The sequence below is a fragment of the Grampus griseus genome, assembly GCF_964374135.1.
Source record: "Grampus griseus genome assembly, chromosome: 3".
Taxonomy (NCBI): Eukaryota; Metazoa; Chordata; class Mammalia; order Artiodactyla; family Delphinidae; genus Grampus; species Grampus griseus.
In genome coordinates this window covers 29,123,596-29,137,631 of record NC_139019.1, presented here as the reverse complement: position 1 = coordinate 29,137,631, position 14,036 = coordinate 29,123,596, and the positions used below count along the sequence as shown (strand labels likewise).

General features: G+C 42.6%; 1 protein-coding gene across 1 annotated transcript in view; it reads right to left on the bottom strand.

Annotated features, from left to right (window-relative positions):
* The window catches only part of SPEF2 (sperm flagellar 2), a gene marked incomplete at both ends in the record, with an annotated part of 174,444 nt that overhangs the window by 26,803 nt on the left and 133,605 nt on the right, over positions 1–14,036 (bottom strand). Inside the window, 3 exons of the mRNA XM_082651380.1 lie at positions 2,169–2,261; positions 7,706–7,888; positions 8,595–8,701. Coding sequence (XP_082507506.1) covers positions 2,169–2,261; positions 7,706–7,888; positions 8,595–8,701 — 383 coding nt within the window. The remainder of the gene's footprint in view (positions 1–2,168; positions 2,262–7,705; positions 7,889–8,594; positions 8,702–14,036) is intronic.

The following is a 14,036-nucleotide window of genomic DNA, read 5'->3' as shown; positions in this document are numbered from 1 at the left end:
GAATAGTTGCCCTTGATGTTGTGTGGAAAGCTGGGCAGCCAGGCCATGGCTGAACCTTGTCAGTTATAAGGAAGTGAGTGGTCACTGTCAGGGGACAACGATGTGATTGCAACACGGACGTGTCTCAGGGTTCCTTTTACGGATGCAACTGGACCTCTTACCCAGTGCCTAGGACTCTGAGGTCATCTGAGCCCACAGACAGCAGGAATTACAGTCTGTCCCTGGGACCCCTGGCAGCCCTGGATTGTAGAGAACACAGATGACAAAGCAGGGGAGCTGGGTGTGGCCAGCTAGATCGTAGGTCAAGCCCTCTTTTTAAGAGCTAGCAGAGGCCCCCGCAGGTGAAGAAATCCATTCAAGGTCCTACAGTGGGTCATGTCAGAACTGGGAGCAGAGGCCAGGGGTCCTGACGCTCAGAATTCCTCTTCATGGGGTGTTTTCTCCCCTGATTTGGTCTTTACTTACTCTAATTATGGCCAAAAAGGTAAACGTATTATATTGTTTTATGTTTTCCCTTTGCACCCCTTTCTTTAGCTTCTTAACCATTAACTGGTGTTTTACCATGTAGAGTTAGCGTGGTTAGCTTCTGTTTAGCTGACACTGACATCGGGCTAACTGTGTGCCAATCACTGTTCTAAAAGTACCACACATATGAACTCACGCTGCACAACACTCCCAGCAGAGAGGGATGAAAATAAAACAACAGCACAGAGAGGGTAGGTAATTCCATCGAGACCTCGCAGCTTGTCAGCCGTGGCATCTGTGCTTTTAATCCCAGCTGAAGGGTGTTGAGATTTATGAAATGCTGAGCATCCAGTCCATGGGGCAGAGAGGACACCACCCTCTTCTGTCCTCTGGACAACACACACACACACACACACACACACACACACACCTGTCAACCATCCTTTGCCCTGTAAGAGCGCTTCTTTCTCAGGCTCTGTGGTCCTGCCTCTGCCCCCCACTTTGTTCCTTTCCTATGTTCACTTTCCAGCAGTTTGGGTAGCAGCAGGTGGGAGCCACACCCTTCCTTGGCATCCCAAGGCCCTTTCCGGCCTCACTGTGTCGCAGTCCTCGGGACTGACCAACACAGGCTGTCTCCCGCCTTTAGCAGCTCTGTTAGCCATGGAAGGGCTCTGCTCTGATAAACACTTCTAAAAACTTGTGGCTGAAAAGGAAGTTACTTGACATCGTATTCAGACTGCTGGCTTCTTCCCAAGGAAGGAAGAACCTGTTTATATTGTTGACAGATTTGTTCAGAGAATCATATAGAGACACCTTCCAAAGCTTTACAGGAGAATTGAGCTCAGTTCTCCAGTTTATAAAACAACCAACAACCAAAACAAAAAACTGCCCGTGCAACTGCCAGCCTCATGTCTTGGACATTTTTTGGTAACTCCCTGACCCCTTTCTTTCACCTGCTCTCCTGCTAGCATCTAAGAGAGATGCTCAAAGAATATGCGTCCAATGGAAGGGAATTGCTCACTTTCAGGTTACGACTGGAGTCATGTTCAATTTTGCACTGCAATTTTTAACCCATGGCGGGCTGAATTGATCAATCGATAAAAAAGTTTGCTCTCATGTCTGAAACTACCATTCAACTTCTCTCATATTTTATTGAGCTTGGATGTGTTGAAGTCATAGTGGTTTTCAGATTTTAAGGGCTTGCATTCTATTGTGGCCTCAGGGATAGAAGCTAAAGATAACAATAATGATGATGATGATACTTCTGATGATAATAATGATAATCTGACAGGTAGTGGGCAATACAGTAGGCAAATTCTTGGAATGTTGCTCAAGTTAGTCAAAATCAAAGAGAAATGAACAAAGACATATATTGGTGAAAGTCAGTTCTTATCCAAAGCTTTTACAATTGGAAGGGCATTTAGCGAAAAGTGTGTTCAGTACCAGCTTATTTGCTAGATGAGAAGAGTGAAACCCGGAGAGCTCATGGATATTGTCTGGGATCACATAGTGAGTATACAGGAGAAGGCTGTCTAAGATTTTTGTCCCTGCTTCCCTCCAGACTCTCCTATGCTGTCGCCATAGTGAATATAAAACTCTGCACTTGGGGGATACAGCAAAGGACCCGGGAGTCGGGGTGGAGTCTAAGACTAATTACACAAGTGGGAGAAAAGACAAGAAATGGATCAATGTTATGGAATTACCTCTATAAGATGCTCCTGCCTATTGAATGGCAGAGGTTCAAGGGGATTTTCTGGAATTTTTATATCTTCGTCTCCCGTAAACCACAGACCAGCCTACACAGAAAACAAAAATGAGAATCATTAAAGTTACACTGAGATGTAATTGTTCCTCTGAAAACCACAGAGATTGAAGCCATCTCTGCAGGTGTCTAGAGCAGTGGTCTCCAAAGTAGGGTGCAGAAACCATGGGGATGCTGGAGAAAATACTAGAACTTCCATTCACATGTATTGGATCTCATTCTTTTGTAATTTTTATTTTAAAAAATTTGATAATGTATAGAATGCATTAGTGCAGTAGTACACATGAATAATTTATAAATGAAACCCCACACACTGGGGTGCCTGCTGCACTGTAACTGTTGCAGCATGCGATGAAGCTGGGAGGTCGCCGCCCTGGATGTTGCTTGCATAGCAGTACTTTGGAGGGGTCAGTGCCCTCCACTAGCTCATATCGCTCATGTCCTGTTCATGTTGCTCTCTGTTCTTGGAGCCTAGCGTGGTGCTGGGGCATATTGTTGGTGTTGGAAATCTTTGCTGAGTGAGTGACTGACTGAATCAAGAGCTCAGGACCTACTTTTTAATGACAACCTTCATTCTCAGCCCATGTCTGACACTAATTACCAAATCCCTCGGTTCCCATTTGGCGATGCCTCACCCCTTCTCCCTTCCCCTCACGTCTACTGCTGCCATGCTGGTGTACAGCCTCATTGCCTCCATCACAGGCTGCTCCAGCAACCTTGGAGCTGTCTTCATTTCCAGTCTTTCTCTTATTTGTTTCAGCTCAGACCATTTGACCATATCAGTTTTCTCAAAACTTTAATCTTGTCATGTCATTCTCTGCTTAGAACCATTTCCTACTCTTGCTCTTTTGCTCACATCATTACTCCTACCTGAGGTGACTACCTGTTCACCAATGTAAACCTACTCATCTTTCCAGACCCAGCTTAGATCACACCTCCTCAGGGAAGCCCTCTTTGATCTCTCCTCGAAACTCCAATTTGACTTGTTTATACCAGATATTTGGCATTCAGTTCATTCCTTTGGCTGTTTTCATTCATGTCTGCTACTGAACATCAGGTATTAATTCCTCAGGTTCAAAGAATGTGTCTTGCCAATCTTAACTTTTAAACATGTCAAGCACTTCATATACATAAGCATCTTGTTCCTAGGTCTTTCTCCCTTACCATCTTCCAGAGGGACAATCTACCCTTGGCACTGCCTACTTCCAAGAACCATTGGCCAGCCTAACCTGACTCTGGCCTGTGCTTGTGCCTTCTTTCCTTTGAAGAATCACCCGTGTTTTGAGAGAAGGCTGGAGTGACACTAGGTAGCTTGTAAGGGGATGCAGCCCCCAGAGGTGAGGACCGGGTTTTCTTTTCATTTAGAACAGAGGAGTGCTGGCCATGCAGAAGCCTGTGAGGGAGAAGACACAGAAGCAGCTAAGGTCCAGCACGGGCTCGGGCTTTGAATGTAAGTGCTTTGCACTGACTGGGAAGAATCCTTGCCCAGTGGTCAATCTGTGGACCATAAGTACCACTCCATGGAGAATAGAGAGATGAGGAATGTAGGTAAGATTTATGCTTCAGGTCATGATGGAGTGACAAAGCTCAGAATTACCCTCCTGCCTTAAACAATAAAAAAAAATGACCAATATATATGTAACATAATTTTTTCAGATGTTAGACAACAGGCAACTCAGGACAGTAATTCCTGAAATAAGGAGAACAATGAGGACCCAAGTATTGCTCAGGCTACAGTGTCAGGAGAGGCACCCAGATAGACCTGGCACATCCTGCTGGATTGACAAGATAGATTTGGAGCTGGGGGAGGCCACGATGACTAGAATTTTCAGGGCAAAACACTAGAGATGCACTGAAAGAGAGTGTGAGCCCTAGAGATCTGTAGAAAGATCTCCTCAAGTCTTGACTGAAAGCCAACCTCTGGATGTATGTGTGGAAAATGCCAGAAGCTGGAGAAAGAACCACAGGAAAGGAGTAAGCTGAACTGTTCCTGAATCTCACGCAGGGCTGGGACTATGTTACCACCAGGGAAAATTTTACCACCCGGCAGAGTGGAAGGACCTCCTGATACACAAGGCATTGGGTAGCACTCCCAGGAGGATATTGCCTTAGTAGTGGGGCTAGATTAGCCCTAAACTAAAGGTTGCTCTGGACCCACCCTTATCAATCTTAATGTAACCTTGAAAGGATAAAACTGATTGCAAATAACATTATTGCATGCCCGACAATATTTAAAGGTATATAAAATTGGACACCCACCAATATAAAATTTATAACATCTGGCATCCTATACAAAGGCATGCAAAAAAGCCAGAAAATATAACCCATAGTCAGAAGAAACATCAATCAATAGAAACAAACACCGAAATACACAGATGATAGAATGAACAGACAAGGATGTTCATTTAGCTGTTCTAAATATATTTCATTTATTCAAGGAGACAGAGAAAAATGCATATAATGAAGAGAGAAATGAAGAATATAAAAAAGACCCAACTTAAAGAGATCAAAAATATATTTCAAATAAAAATGCTCTGGATTGTATTAATAATAGATTTGACTCTGCAAAGGAAATGATCAGTGAACTAGAAGATGGAGAAGTAGAAATGAATACAAAATAAAGTCAGAGAGAAAAAAAAATTGGAAAGAAAAAAGAATCCAGGATCAGCATCCTGTGGGACAAACATGTGACTGGATTTTGAGAATGGGAGAGAGGAGTACAGAAAAAATATTTGGAAAAAAATTTCTGAAAATTTTCCAAATTTGACAAAAACGGCAAGCCCACAGGTGCAGGAAACTCAGTGAAACACAAGCAAAAGAAATATGAACAAAAGCACACCGAGGAACACGATAATCAAATTGCTGAAAACCAGTGATAAAGAGGAAATATTAAAAATCATCCCTGATTTCTCAACCATCAATTCCATATCCAATTGTTTCAATGCACAGGAGTTTTCCCTTATTCTTAAAACCAAGAATTCAGTCATGTTAGTTTTTAAAAAATAGATGATATTTTAAAGATTAGGAAACTGTTTCAAAGTGTTTCACATACAAGAGGGTCACATGAGAAAGAAGAAAGAACCTAATCAGAGAACAACTTATATTTTTAAAAAAGTCATCCATGAAAACATTAGCAGTGCGAAATGTTAAACGTGAACTGTAGGTTGGGTTTAAATTGATCAAGCAAGGTTCTGTCAACCACATCTTGCCCCACTGGATAATCAGGTGATTTATCCTTGAAATGTGGAAATGTCCTTTGTGGACATTTGGTCAAAGAATAAATAAAATATGGTCAAAGAATTTTAGGTTAGTTTACTTTTCCTTAGAGAACAAGTACTGTGCTGTTTGGATCTTAGAACATCTGATTCATTAAGCCTATGATAACCTGCGTTCTCATGGACAGAAGTTGAGTTGAGAGAGTTCACCATCAAAGCATTCTGCATGAGTGTGACTAAACCTCCACACGTGACAGAGGCAAGAGTGTGACAGCTGCAATCGGGCTGCAGCAAAGGCAGGTGCGCTTTTATGCTCGCGTGGCTTAGCCCAGGTATGCAGCCGCAGCAGCTTCACTAATGCTGTATCTTATTCCATGTTAGAAGCTGGGGAAATCAGCACACTCTTAAGTGGCGGTTATGATGAACTTGCAGTTAGTCAAAAGAAAAGAAAAAAGACAAAATAAAAAGCAGAGTAGGGAGCTTATTTATTTATTTACTTTCCCCCCAGAGAACTTCATTTCAGCAATGTAGTTGTACTATTCGACTACTGTATTCGAAGGTGGCATTTTCAACAAATCATAAAATTTTACCCTAGAAGCTGTTTTGACAGTCCCATGAAAGAACGCTGTGTGTGTGATGTGGAGAGCGCTAGAGATCTGTGAGTCATGTGGGGAGGTCAAGCGGGCCTCTCCAAATGGCCACCTTGTCCTGAGCCTCCTGAGGAGTGGGCGTTGGGTGCGTAAGCTGAGAGGGCAGAGCTCAGAAATCAACTGCTCCCAAAACCCAGGCAGTGTTCTGATAAGTATTTCTGAGTTTCTGTTTCATGCAGCAGCCAACTTTCTCTAAGAAATTCATGCTTTTGGTGAGGAAGCTTTCTGGTTTTGCTCAGCACTGTGGTACAAATTACAAACACCTAAGTTTGTCTCACGTTTGTGCAAAAAGATGTTTAAATGGACAACCTGTGTTCATTGACACATACTGTAAAGAGTGAAGGTTGGTACATTCACGAGAGCCCACTTTTAAAAATCTTAAGCCAACAAGAAAATAGAGTAAGTTTTGCCCTGCTGTTTATGTTTTTACACAAAACATCTCTATAAGTTGTAAGCCCAGGTCCAGGACAATGAAAGAATTCACAAAGTGCTTTACTTGGGAAGCATATAAATTAGAGCCCAATCAGCTATGTGCCTTTCTTGATCAGGCTGGAAGAACCTCTTCGATTTCCTCTGGCTCAACTGTCTGAGCGTGGGAACGTCAGGGCTGTCTATGAGCATGTCTTTCATTAATCAAGGAAGAAAAGAGAAGCAGGAAGAGATGTGATCTTTCAATGGTGAAATATACACGAGCTACAGGCACCTAGAGATTATCACCCTGTTTCAAAATCAGCACCATATAAACGTTTCCACCTTTCGTGTCTACCAGCAATGTGAAGTGGTGAGAATTAGGATGAATTCGATTAGTAGACACAAAATAAGTCATTCAGGCCCTTCTTAGTTATGGCATTTCATTCTTCCTCCCTCCTTAGTCAAGCTTCTCAAAAATGAATCGACTGTCTTATCTTCACTTCCTAAAGACCTATTTATTCCATCAATCCTCTGCAATCTAGACTCTGTATGCTCCCAAAATTGCTCTGGTGAAGGTCAGTAGTTACATCCTATCTACAAGTCCAATGGCCAGGTACCATGTTACTGGATTATCCATCACTTTACACACTTCCCTCGGGGGATCTGGTCCATTCATAACCCCAACAACTGCCTACGTGATAGTGATTGGCTTCTGCATCTGCCGTATCAGATGGGACATTTCTGTCTGCATTTCCCACAGACATTTCAAACTCAACGTGTCCAAAAACATCTTATCGTTCACCACGCTTGTGACTGAAAGAAAAAAATAAAAAACCCTTCCCCTTTCCCTGTGTTCATTGTAACTGCTGTTGCTACTCCCGGAGTATTTGGTATTGGGCATTGGGCTGATTAAAAGCTCTGCAGGCAATTCTAATGTACAGCCAAGGTTAAGAACCACTTGGTAGGACGACAATGATGTTTTCTGTGATTTCTTTCAGAACCCTTAGCTCTCCAAGCAGTTCTGACTTTTTCAGATCCTTCCCTGGGGGTGGGAGCCAGACTTCTACCTGGGACTTGGACAGTGCCTGTGCTGACTCTAGGTGCCTAGACATGGGCCATGAGACCTGGTGTTGTGAGATCAGGGAGCTTCTCAGGTCAGAAGTACTCTGGTAGGGTTAGTGCCACCAGGGGCTGGTAGTGACCTGCATATACTGCTCGAAAGTGACTGTGCCCAGGTGTTCCTCATCCACAGCCTGGAACCTCTTCAGGGTCTCCAAGAGCTCCTCCTCCAGAGGAATGGGCCAAGGCAGCGCAACTACTAACAAGAATTTCCGCCAGTCCACGAACTCCGAGTTTGTTACCAATAAAGATGTTAACTCCTGCAACTAGAAGAAAGCAGGAAATGCCATTGGAATGTTTGTATGACTCTCTTGTGACACTCTACCTGCTCGTGTTTCTTAGTAAGAGATTCTGATGAAGGAAGTAAGATTTTAGCTTGGCCAATAGGGTCAGTTCTCACTTTTGTTCCTTCAGGTTCTACCAAGCAATCCATGCCAGACAGAACTTAGAGAGTGTTTTTGATTTTTGCTTCCTTGACATTTGTGGGCTTTGCTTACCGTTACACAAGGAATTAACACTTTTGACTGTACTATACTTTGTACCTTTTCAGCAGAGAAGGAATAAAGAGGATAATTACGATTGTGGGAGGGCTCTACAACTTGTAGGGAAATACTCTTTACCACTTTGTTTTCTTAAGGAACAGAATACAAGGAAAAGAAAGCACCACCAGAATCATCTACTATTACTGGTTAGGATCACTCCATCTGGTAGTAATAAATACAAACTCACTGGCCGAGCCTCGTGGTCTCTGTAGAGTTTCATTGACTGTCAGCATCGTCACTTATTTTCAAATACTGAGCATGAACATACTAAGTGTCTTAACTTGAAGTTCATTCATTTGTTCATCCAGGTTTATTGGCTGCTACTACATGTCGGTTACTGTGCAGGTACTGGTTATTTGAAAACTCTTGACTTATTGATTAAAGAAGAAGAATTCTCAAAGCTTGAAACCCAAACAAAATAGAAGCTTACTTCAGGTTGAGTGAGGTTCATCCAACTACTAGGAAAGTTGTTTGTTCCAAGGTTCATGGTTACCAAATCCAGCAGAACGTCAGCAAATGCTTTGTTTCCTATCATGCCTAAAATACAATGAGAAATATTTTTCCATTTTATTATGTGATTTGTTTCTTTCACTAAAATAGAACAAATAATGGATATTTGTATAATCACTTTATTCATTCTCTTTAAAACTTTAGCCTTTAGAGAAACAGAAGACACTTTGGAAACATAAAAATAATAATCAATTTCCTGATTTTCTCCAATGGTTGTTTCTCAGCTAAGTCAGCACGTCTTTTTCAGTGAGTAATAAATTGTTCAGACTGAGTAAGATACTGAGGCTTTATATTTTAGTTTGGAGTCTTCTTTGACCTTGTACTCAGAATAGGTTGAATTTAAAAAACTACTGCAAATGGTTTCCCTGGTGCTGCAGTGGTTGAGAGTCCGCCTGCCGATGCAGGGGACGCGGGCTCGTGCCCCGGTCGGGGAGGATCCCACATGCCGCGGAGCAGCTAGGCCCATGAGCCATGGCCACTGAGCCTGCGCGTCCGGAGCCTGTGCTCTGCAACGGGAGAGGCCACAACGGGAGAGGCCACAACAGTGAGAGGCCCGCGTACCGCAAAAAAAGAGTGAAACGTAGATGTAGAATCTCAAATTTTTCTTCCTATATCTAAGTTTTTAGCATTTCTAAAGTCCAACATGAACTTTATCATTTCCTCTAAACTTCAGGAAAATGTAGTAATCCTTTTAAAATTTCAGTGGTTCAAATAACATGCGCAAGGTTCAGATCTGGAAGGCAATTTTCTGGGTAGCAAGAGCAGAATCTTCCTTTCTTTGATAAGACTGTATATCCAGCAGGTTGTTCAGAAATAAATTCTCTATCCTTTTTGATCAAACCTGAGTATCCAATTTTATAGAGATGAGAATAACTTTCCCAGGTAGTGGAACTTTTGGTAAAATGATCTTTACATGATACTATATTGGTTTACAGACAAGTTAGAAATTATCCATTCATGTTTCTCAAGATGAAACCACAAATAAACTCAACTGAAACCATGAAGAGGCTCAAAGTATTTAAAAATTCTGGTAGATACGTAAAATATTTCCACTGTCTCTAACAGCTATGGTGCAAGCAAAGTGTAAGAAAATACTTTCAGTTCACATAGGAATTGTTTATCTGGGAACCCTAGTGTGAAATGTGAAAACTATTTTGACATTTGGCCTTGTTACTTAAATGACCAAGGCATATAATAATATGGCCTTCACATATAATGCAGTAGCGGAAACAGATAAGCTTACAAATTTTGTTTACGGATCAAAAAAAATTCTCTTTCCATTTGGCCCTAAGTTAGTTACCTAATGCAACCGTCATTTAGAATTATCCAGGAAAAACTGTTAATTGTAAGCCAGGCCTAAAGGAACTCAGAACATAATTATAGTCTAGTTACCCTTAGCAGTAACTCTCAGAAAGAGGACATCAAAATAATACCATTGCTTAGAAGTATATACTTCACCCAAAGAATGTGTGAATATAGAACTAGAATTAGAAAGTCAGAGGAAAACCAATCTTTGGAGTTTTGCTCTGTAGGTCTGGATGATGCCAAATGCCTTTTGTGTTTGATATGAAGACTGGTGACTTTTACTTTTAACTTTCAGGTTTTTGAAAATAGTTCTTTTTGCTATGATCAATGATGAGGTCAACATTTGACACATTACTAATCACTTTCATCAAGCCTTTCTGAGTTTGATGAACAATCCGAGATAGGTCTTGTGTCACCAGTTGAAGACGGTGTTCTTGTATTCCATCAATGAATGGCTTTCCTAGGGTCAAAGTCATAAATGTCTGGAGAATTCAACTGAATTATCAGGAGATCTGTCATGCTATCAGCCTTGACCGTGGCATGCATGTGTGGCTTAGTGCCCTTCATCTGACTAAAGCCACGTTCTGCTTCAGCTGAACTTGCAAGGAGGCTCAGCGCTAGGTCCACGAGCGTTAGGATGTTCCGATACTTGCGTAAATAAACAGAATTCACAAAATCCCAGGTCAATGTGTGGATGTTCTGAAATCTAGGAGGAAAAATGAAAAATGTCAAAGATGGAGACTCCTAAGTTTTACTCCAATATTTATAAATATCAACTAGGTTACTTATGCTCACCTAGCATAAATCTCTAATTTCAACATGCTCCTTTCTGTGTCTACGTCGTCAATTTTCACCTTGGCAGCTTCCAGTACTGGTTTGTAATGTGCAATCAGGATGGACACCTCCTTTTCTCCAAATTCTGCAATCAATACGCCCAACAAAACGTCACATATCTTAGAGACATGTATACAGACAATCAAAGAACAACAGATTCAGAGCCGGAGTTCATACGTTACCTTGATTTATCTTTGCTGGCCGCAGTTGAAAGCTCCCAGTCGCGGCTGCCTTCACCACATCTTGGTTGACATCTCTGAAACAGCCTCGCAGCCTCTTGATAAGATGTGTTAAAACCATGTTTCTCACATCAGAAATGTTTCGCTTTCCTGCGAGGAGGCAGTTACACTGAAAGTGTGTGACTGAATCCACTGGGCGTTCTTTTGACCCTGGTCTGGGGAGGGGAAAAAAAAATCCCCCGAGTAGACAATTATGTGCAAAAGCACCTAGCAAATGGTTTCCCAAGTCCATCTGTCTGGTTGGATAGACTCTCAGATCATCCCGGACTCCTCACCTTGTCTGATATATTCTGAGCATTTCCAATGTTGACTCTAGGGTGGCAAATATATCAGCAATTGAAGAGTTTCTGTTCTGATTGACACGGGACAGAATGCTGAGGACATCAGTGACATCCAGCAAGAAGTGGACACATTTAACAATGTCTGCCTGCAGGAGGGACTCTACAAGGTCTTTGGCTTTCTGATGATTGGTGTCACTTCTGCCTTCCCTTGTCTGTAACATGGGCTAGGAAAAACAGTGGTTTATCTTTCTCAAAATTATTATTTCAAATGGCTCAGTAAAAGTATTCTTTTTATTCTGAAAAAACTAAAATAGTACAGTATTTCAAAATTACTTACCGAATGCAGCTGCTGGACAATTGATATCCTTTGAGAAGATTCTGGAGGGAGGCCTGTAATCCTTGAAGCCACCTCTGGCCTCCTAATTGAGAAGGTATCACAGGTCGAAGGTGAAGGCCTTTGAAAGTACCAGAGTACTCTTATGAACAGGAGAATTGTGATAGAAGTGGTAAGTGCTGCGGAGAAGGTCTCTGACATCGTTGTACAGGGGAACGCTCTGGAACGCCGCTTAGTAAGATACCTCGAGATGATGTGCAGAGCAATACACAGTCAGCGCACATGGCTGGATTTCTCTTAAAAGCAGGGCCACCCCGCTGCCGTCTTCTTGCTCTGAGCCATGGGCACCATCACTTGCGAAACCAACCAGTTTCTTTGCCCAGTCTTGGTTCGATAGTCGAAGTTGAAGATTTCTCTCTAGAGTGTTCTCAGGGGCATGTTTTATTGCCAGAGGTCCCTTCTTTCCCCCTGTCTGTACCCCAACGATTTGTCAGTGTCCTTTCCCTGCGCACGCTCACTGCTTGTACACAAGGTCAGCTTCCTCGATTGAACTGTCTGTGATCCCATCACTGAGGACGGAGAAAAACTTACTTTTTTCTAATTTCTCTTTTAGAGTTCTCTGTTCTACTTCAGCAATAAACTATGTAAACGTTCTGGCTGATTTGTTCGTTCTGAATACCAGGCCAGTATCATCACCCTTCATATCATGCAACGAGCACATCCAGATAAAATCATTGAGGGGACGTCCGATCTTGGCGATGGCATGGCAGGATGGGAACAAGTTCTCCACCCTCCTGAGGGTAACCGTGCTCATGGTCATCACCATCAGCTCGTGGTGGTTTTGCTCCCTGGGGAACCACTTGTCACTTCCACGAGGGAAGCCTTGGTGTGAGCCTGGCTGAGATGGTGCGTGTTGAGGAATTCAGTCCGGAAGTTGTTGGTGCTATAAAAAAAACCTCACTTGGTTTCCCTTCGACTTCACTCCATGTTTACGACACAGACCACAGAACATAAGATCTAGTATCTCATCATATACAAGCCAAGGCTATTTTTTAAGACAAGTTTTCAAAAATTGATTGTTCCTCTTTGGGAGGTTACGGTCAAGCTTCTGAGGACTTTTCTGCTTTTTGGTGACTTGACTCAGAATCCCTGCCTTTAAAATAACTCCATGTGGTTATTTTAAGTAATCACCAATGCCTATCTGCAGTTTTGCTTAATCCCTGTCCCCCCTACACTTGCTCATTATTCCTGGAACAATCTTAGTGAGTGCTTACTACTTAGCAGGCATTTTGGTTAGTATGTCAAGTGCTGTACATCATTTAATCGTCATCACCCAGTATCCCTATTTTATAGTTAAGAAAGTAGGCCAACTACTAGTATCCATCACCATTTTATGGGTCAAAAACCTAGGGCACAGAGAGGTTGATTAATTTGTCTGATGTCACAGTGGTCATATGTGGTGAAGCTGGAGGTCGCTAGCAGGCAGTCTTACCCTCCACGTTTACACACTTCATATTACAGGTTTCTCTTATGGGCAAAGGGTGCTATGGTCTCCTTCCCCCTAGAATCCATTTCTCCAGGCAGGAGAGGGGCACAGCATTTTGCTGTCATTTCCTTCCCGAGGTGAAAGACAAGAATCACAGGACATGCAGGGCAGTGTGTCTGCAGGATTTGCTTTGGACGCCTCTCCCCTCCTGCCTCAGCCCTGTCTTCTCTGGCAGCGGTAGGGCCAACTGACTACAAGAAGGGCATCCTTCCCGGATGGGTTTGAGGGACGATGAGACTGTTTCTGAGAGCGGCAGATGGCTACTGTCTCCCCCAAAAGCCTCAACTAACCAAGAGGCAGGGGTAAGCGTACCTGGCTTGTTCCCTAAACGGAGTAACTAGAAAGCTCTGTGGGTTTTCCTAGGCTTAGCATCTCTGAGAAAATTCTAAAACTATGATACTATATATTGGCAGGTAAGTAAGCCCCCTATTTTGGTCTGAAAGGTAGTTCAGTTAGTCTGACATTTACACAAATCAAGAAATACAGAAAGATTTCTGAGAAAAGGTACAATAAGAAAGGACTGATGCTATTGACAGGAATAGCTCACCAGGGGGCAAAATCTAGGGATCAGAGCAGAAAGGAGTGTGGCCCCCAGGTGCCCTGTGGTTTTCTCAGTGGGTAAACTCCTTCCGCTTGCTTAGATTCAGATCACAGAAATATGTCATGCACCTTCAAAATCTCAATGTAGATTCCATTTTCCCCGGTGCCTGGAATACTCCGCCCCTGTTTTGCTTCCTGGAAAGTTCTATCCAAAAGTTTCCCCTGGGCTACAGCCTTTGCTGACCCACACAGACAGCAACAACTACTTCCTCCTTGAATTCCT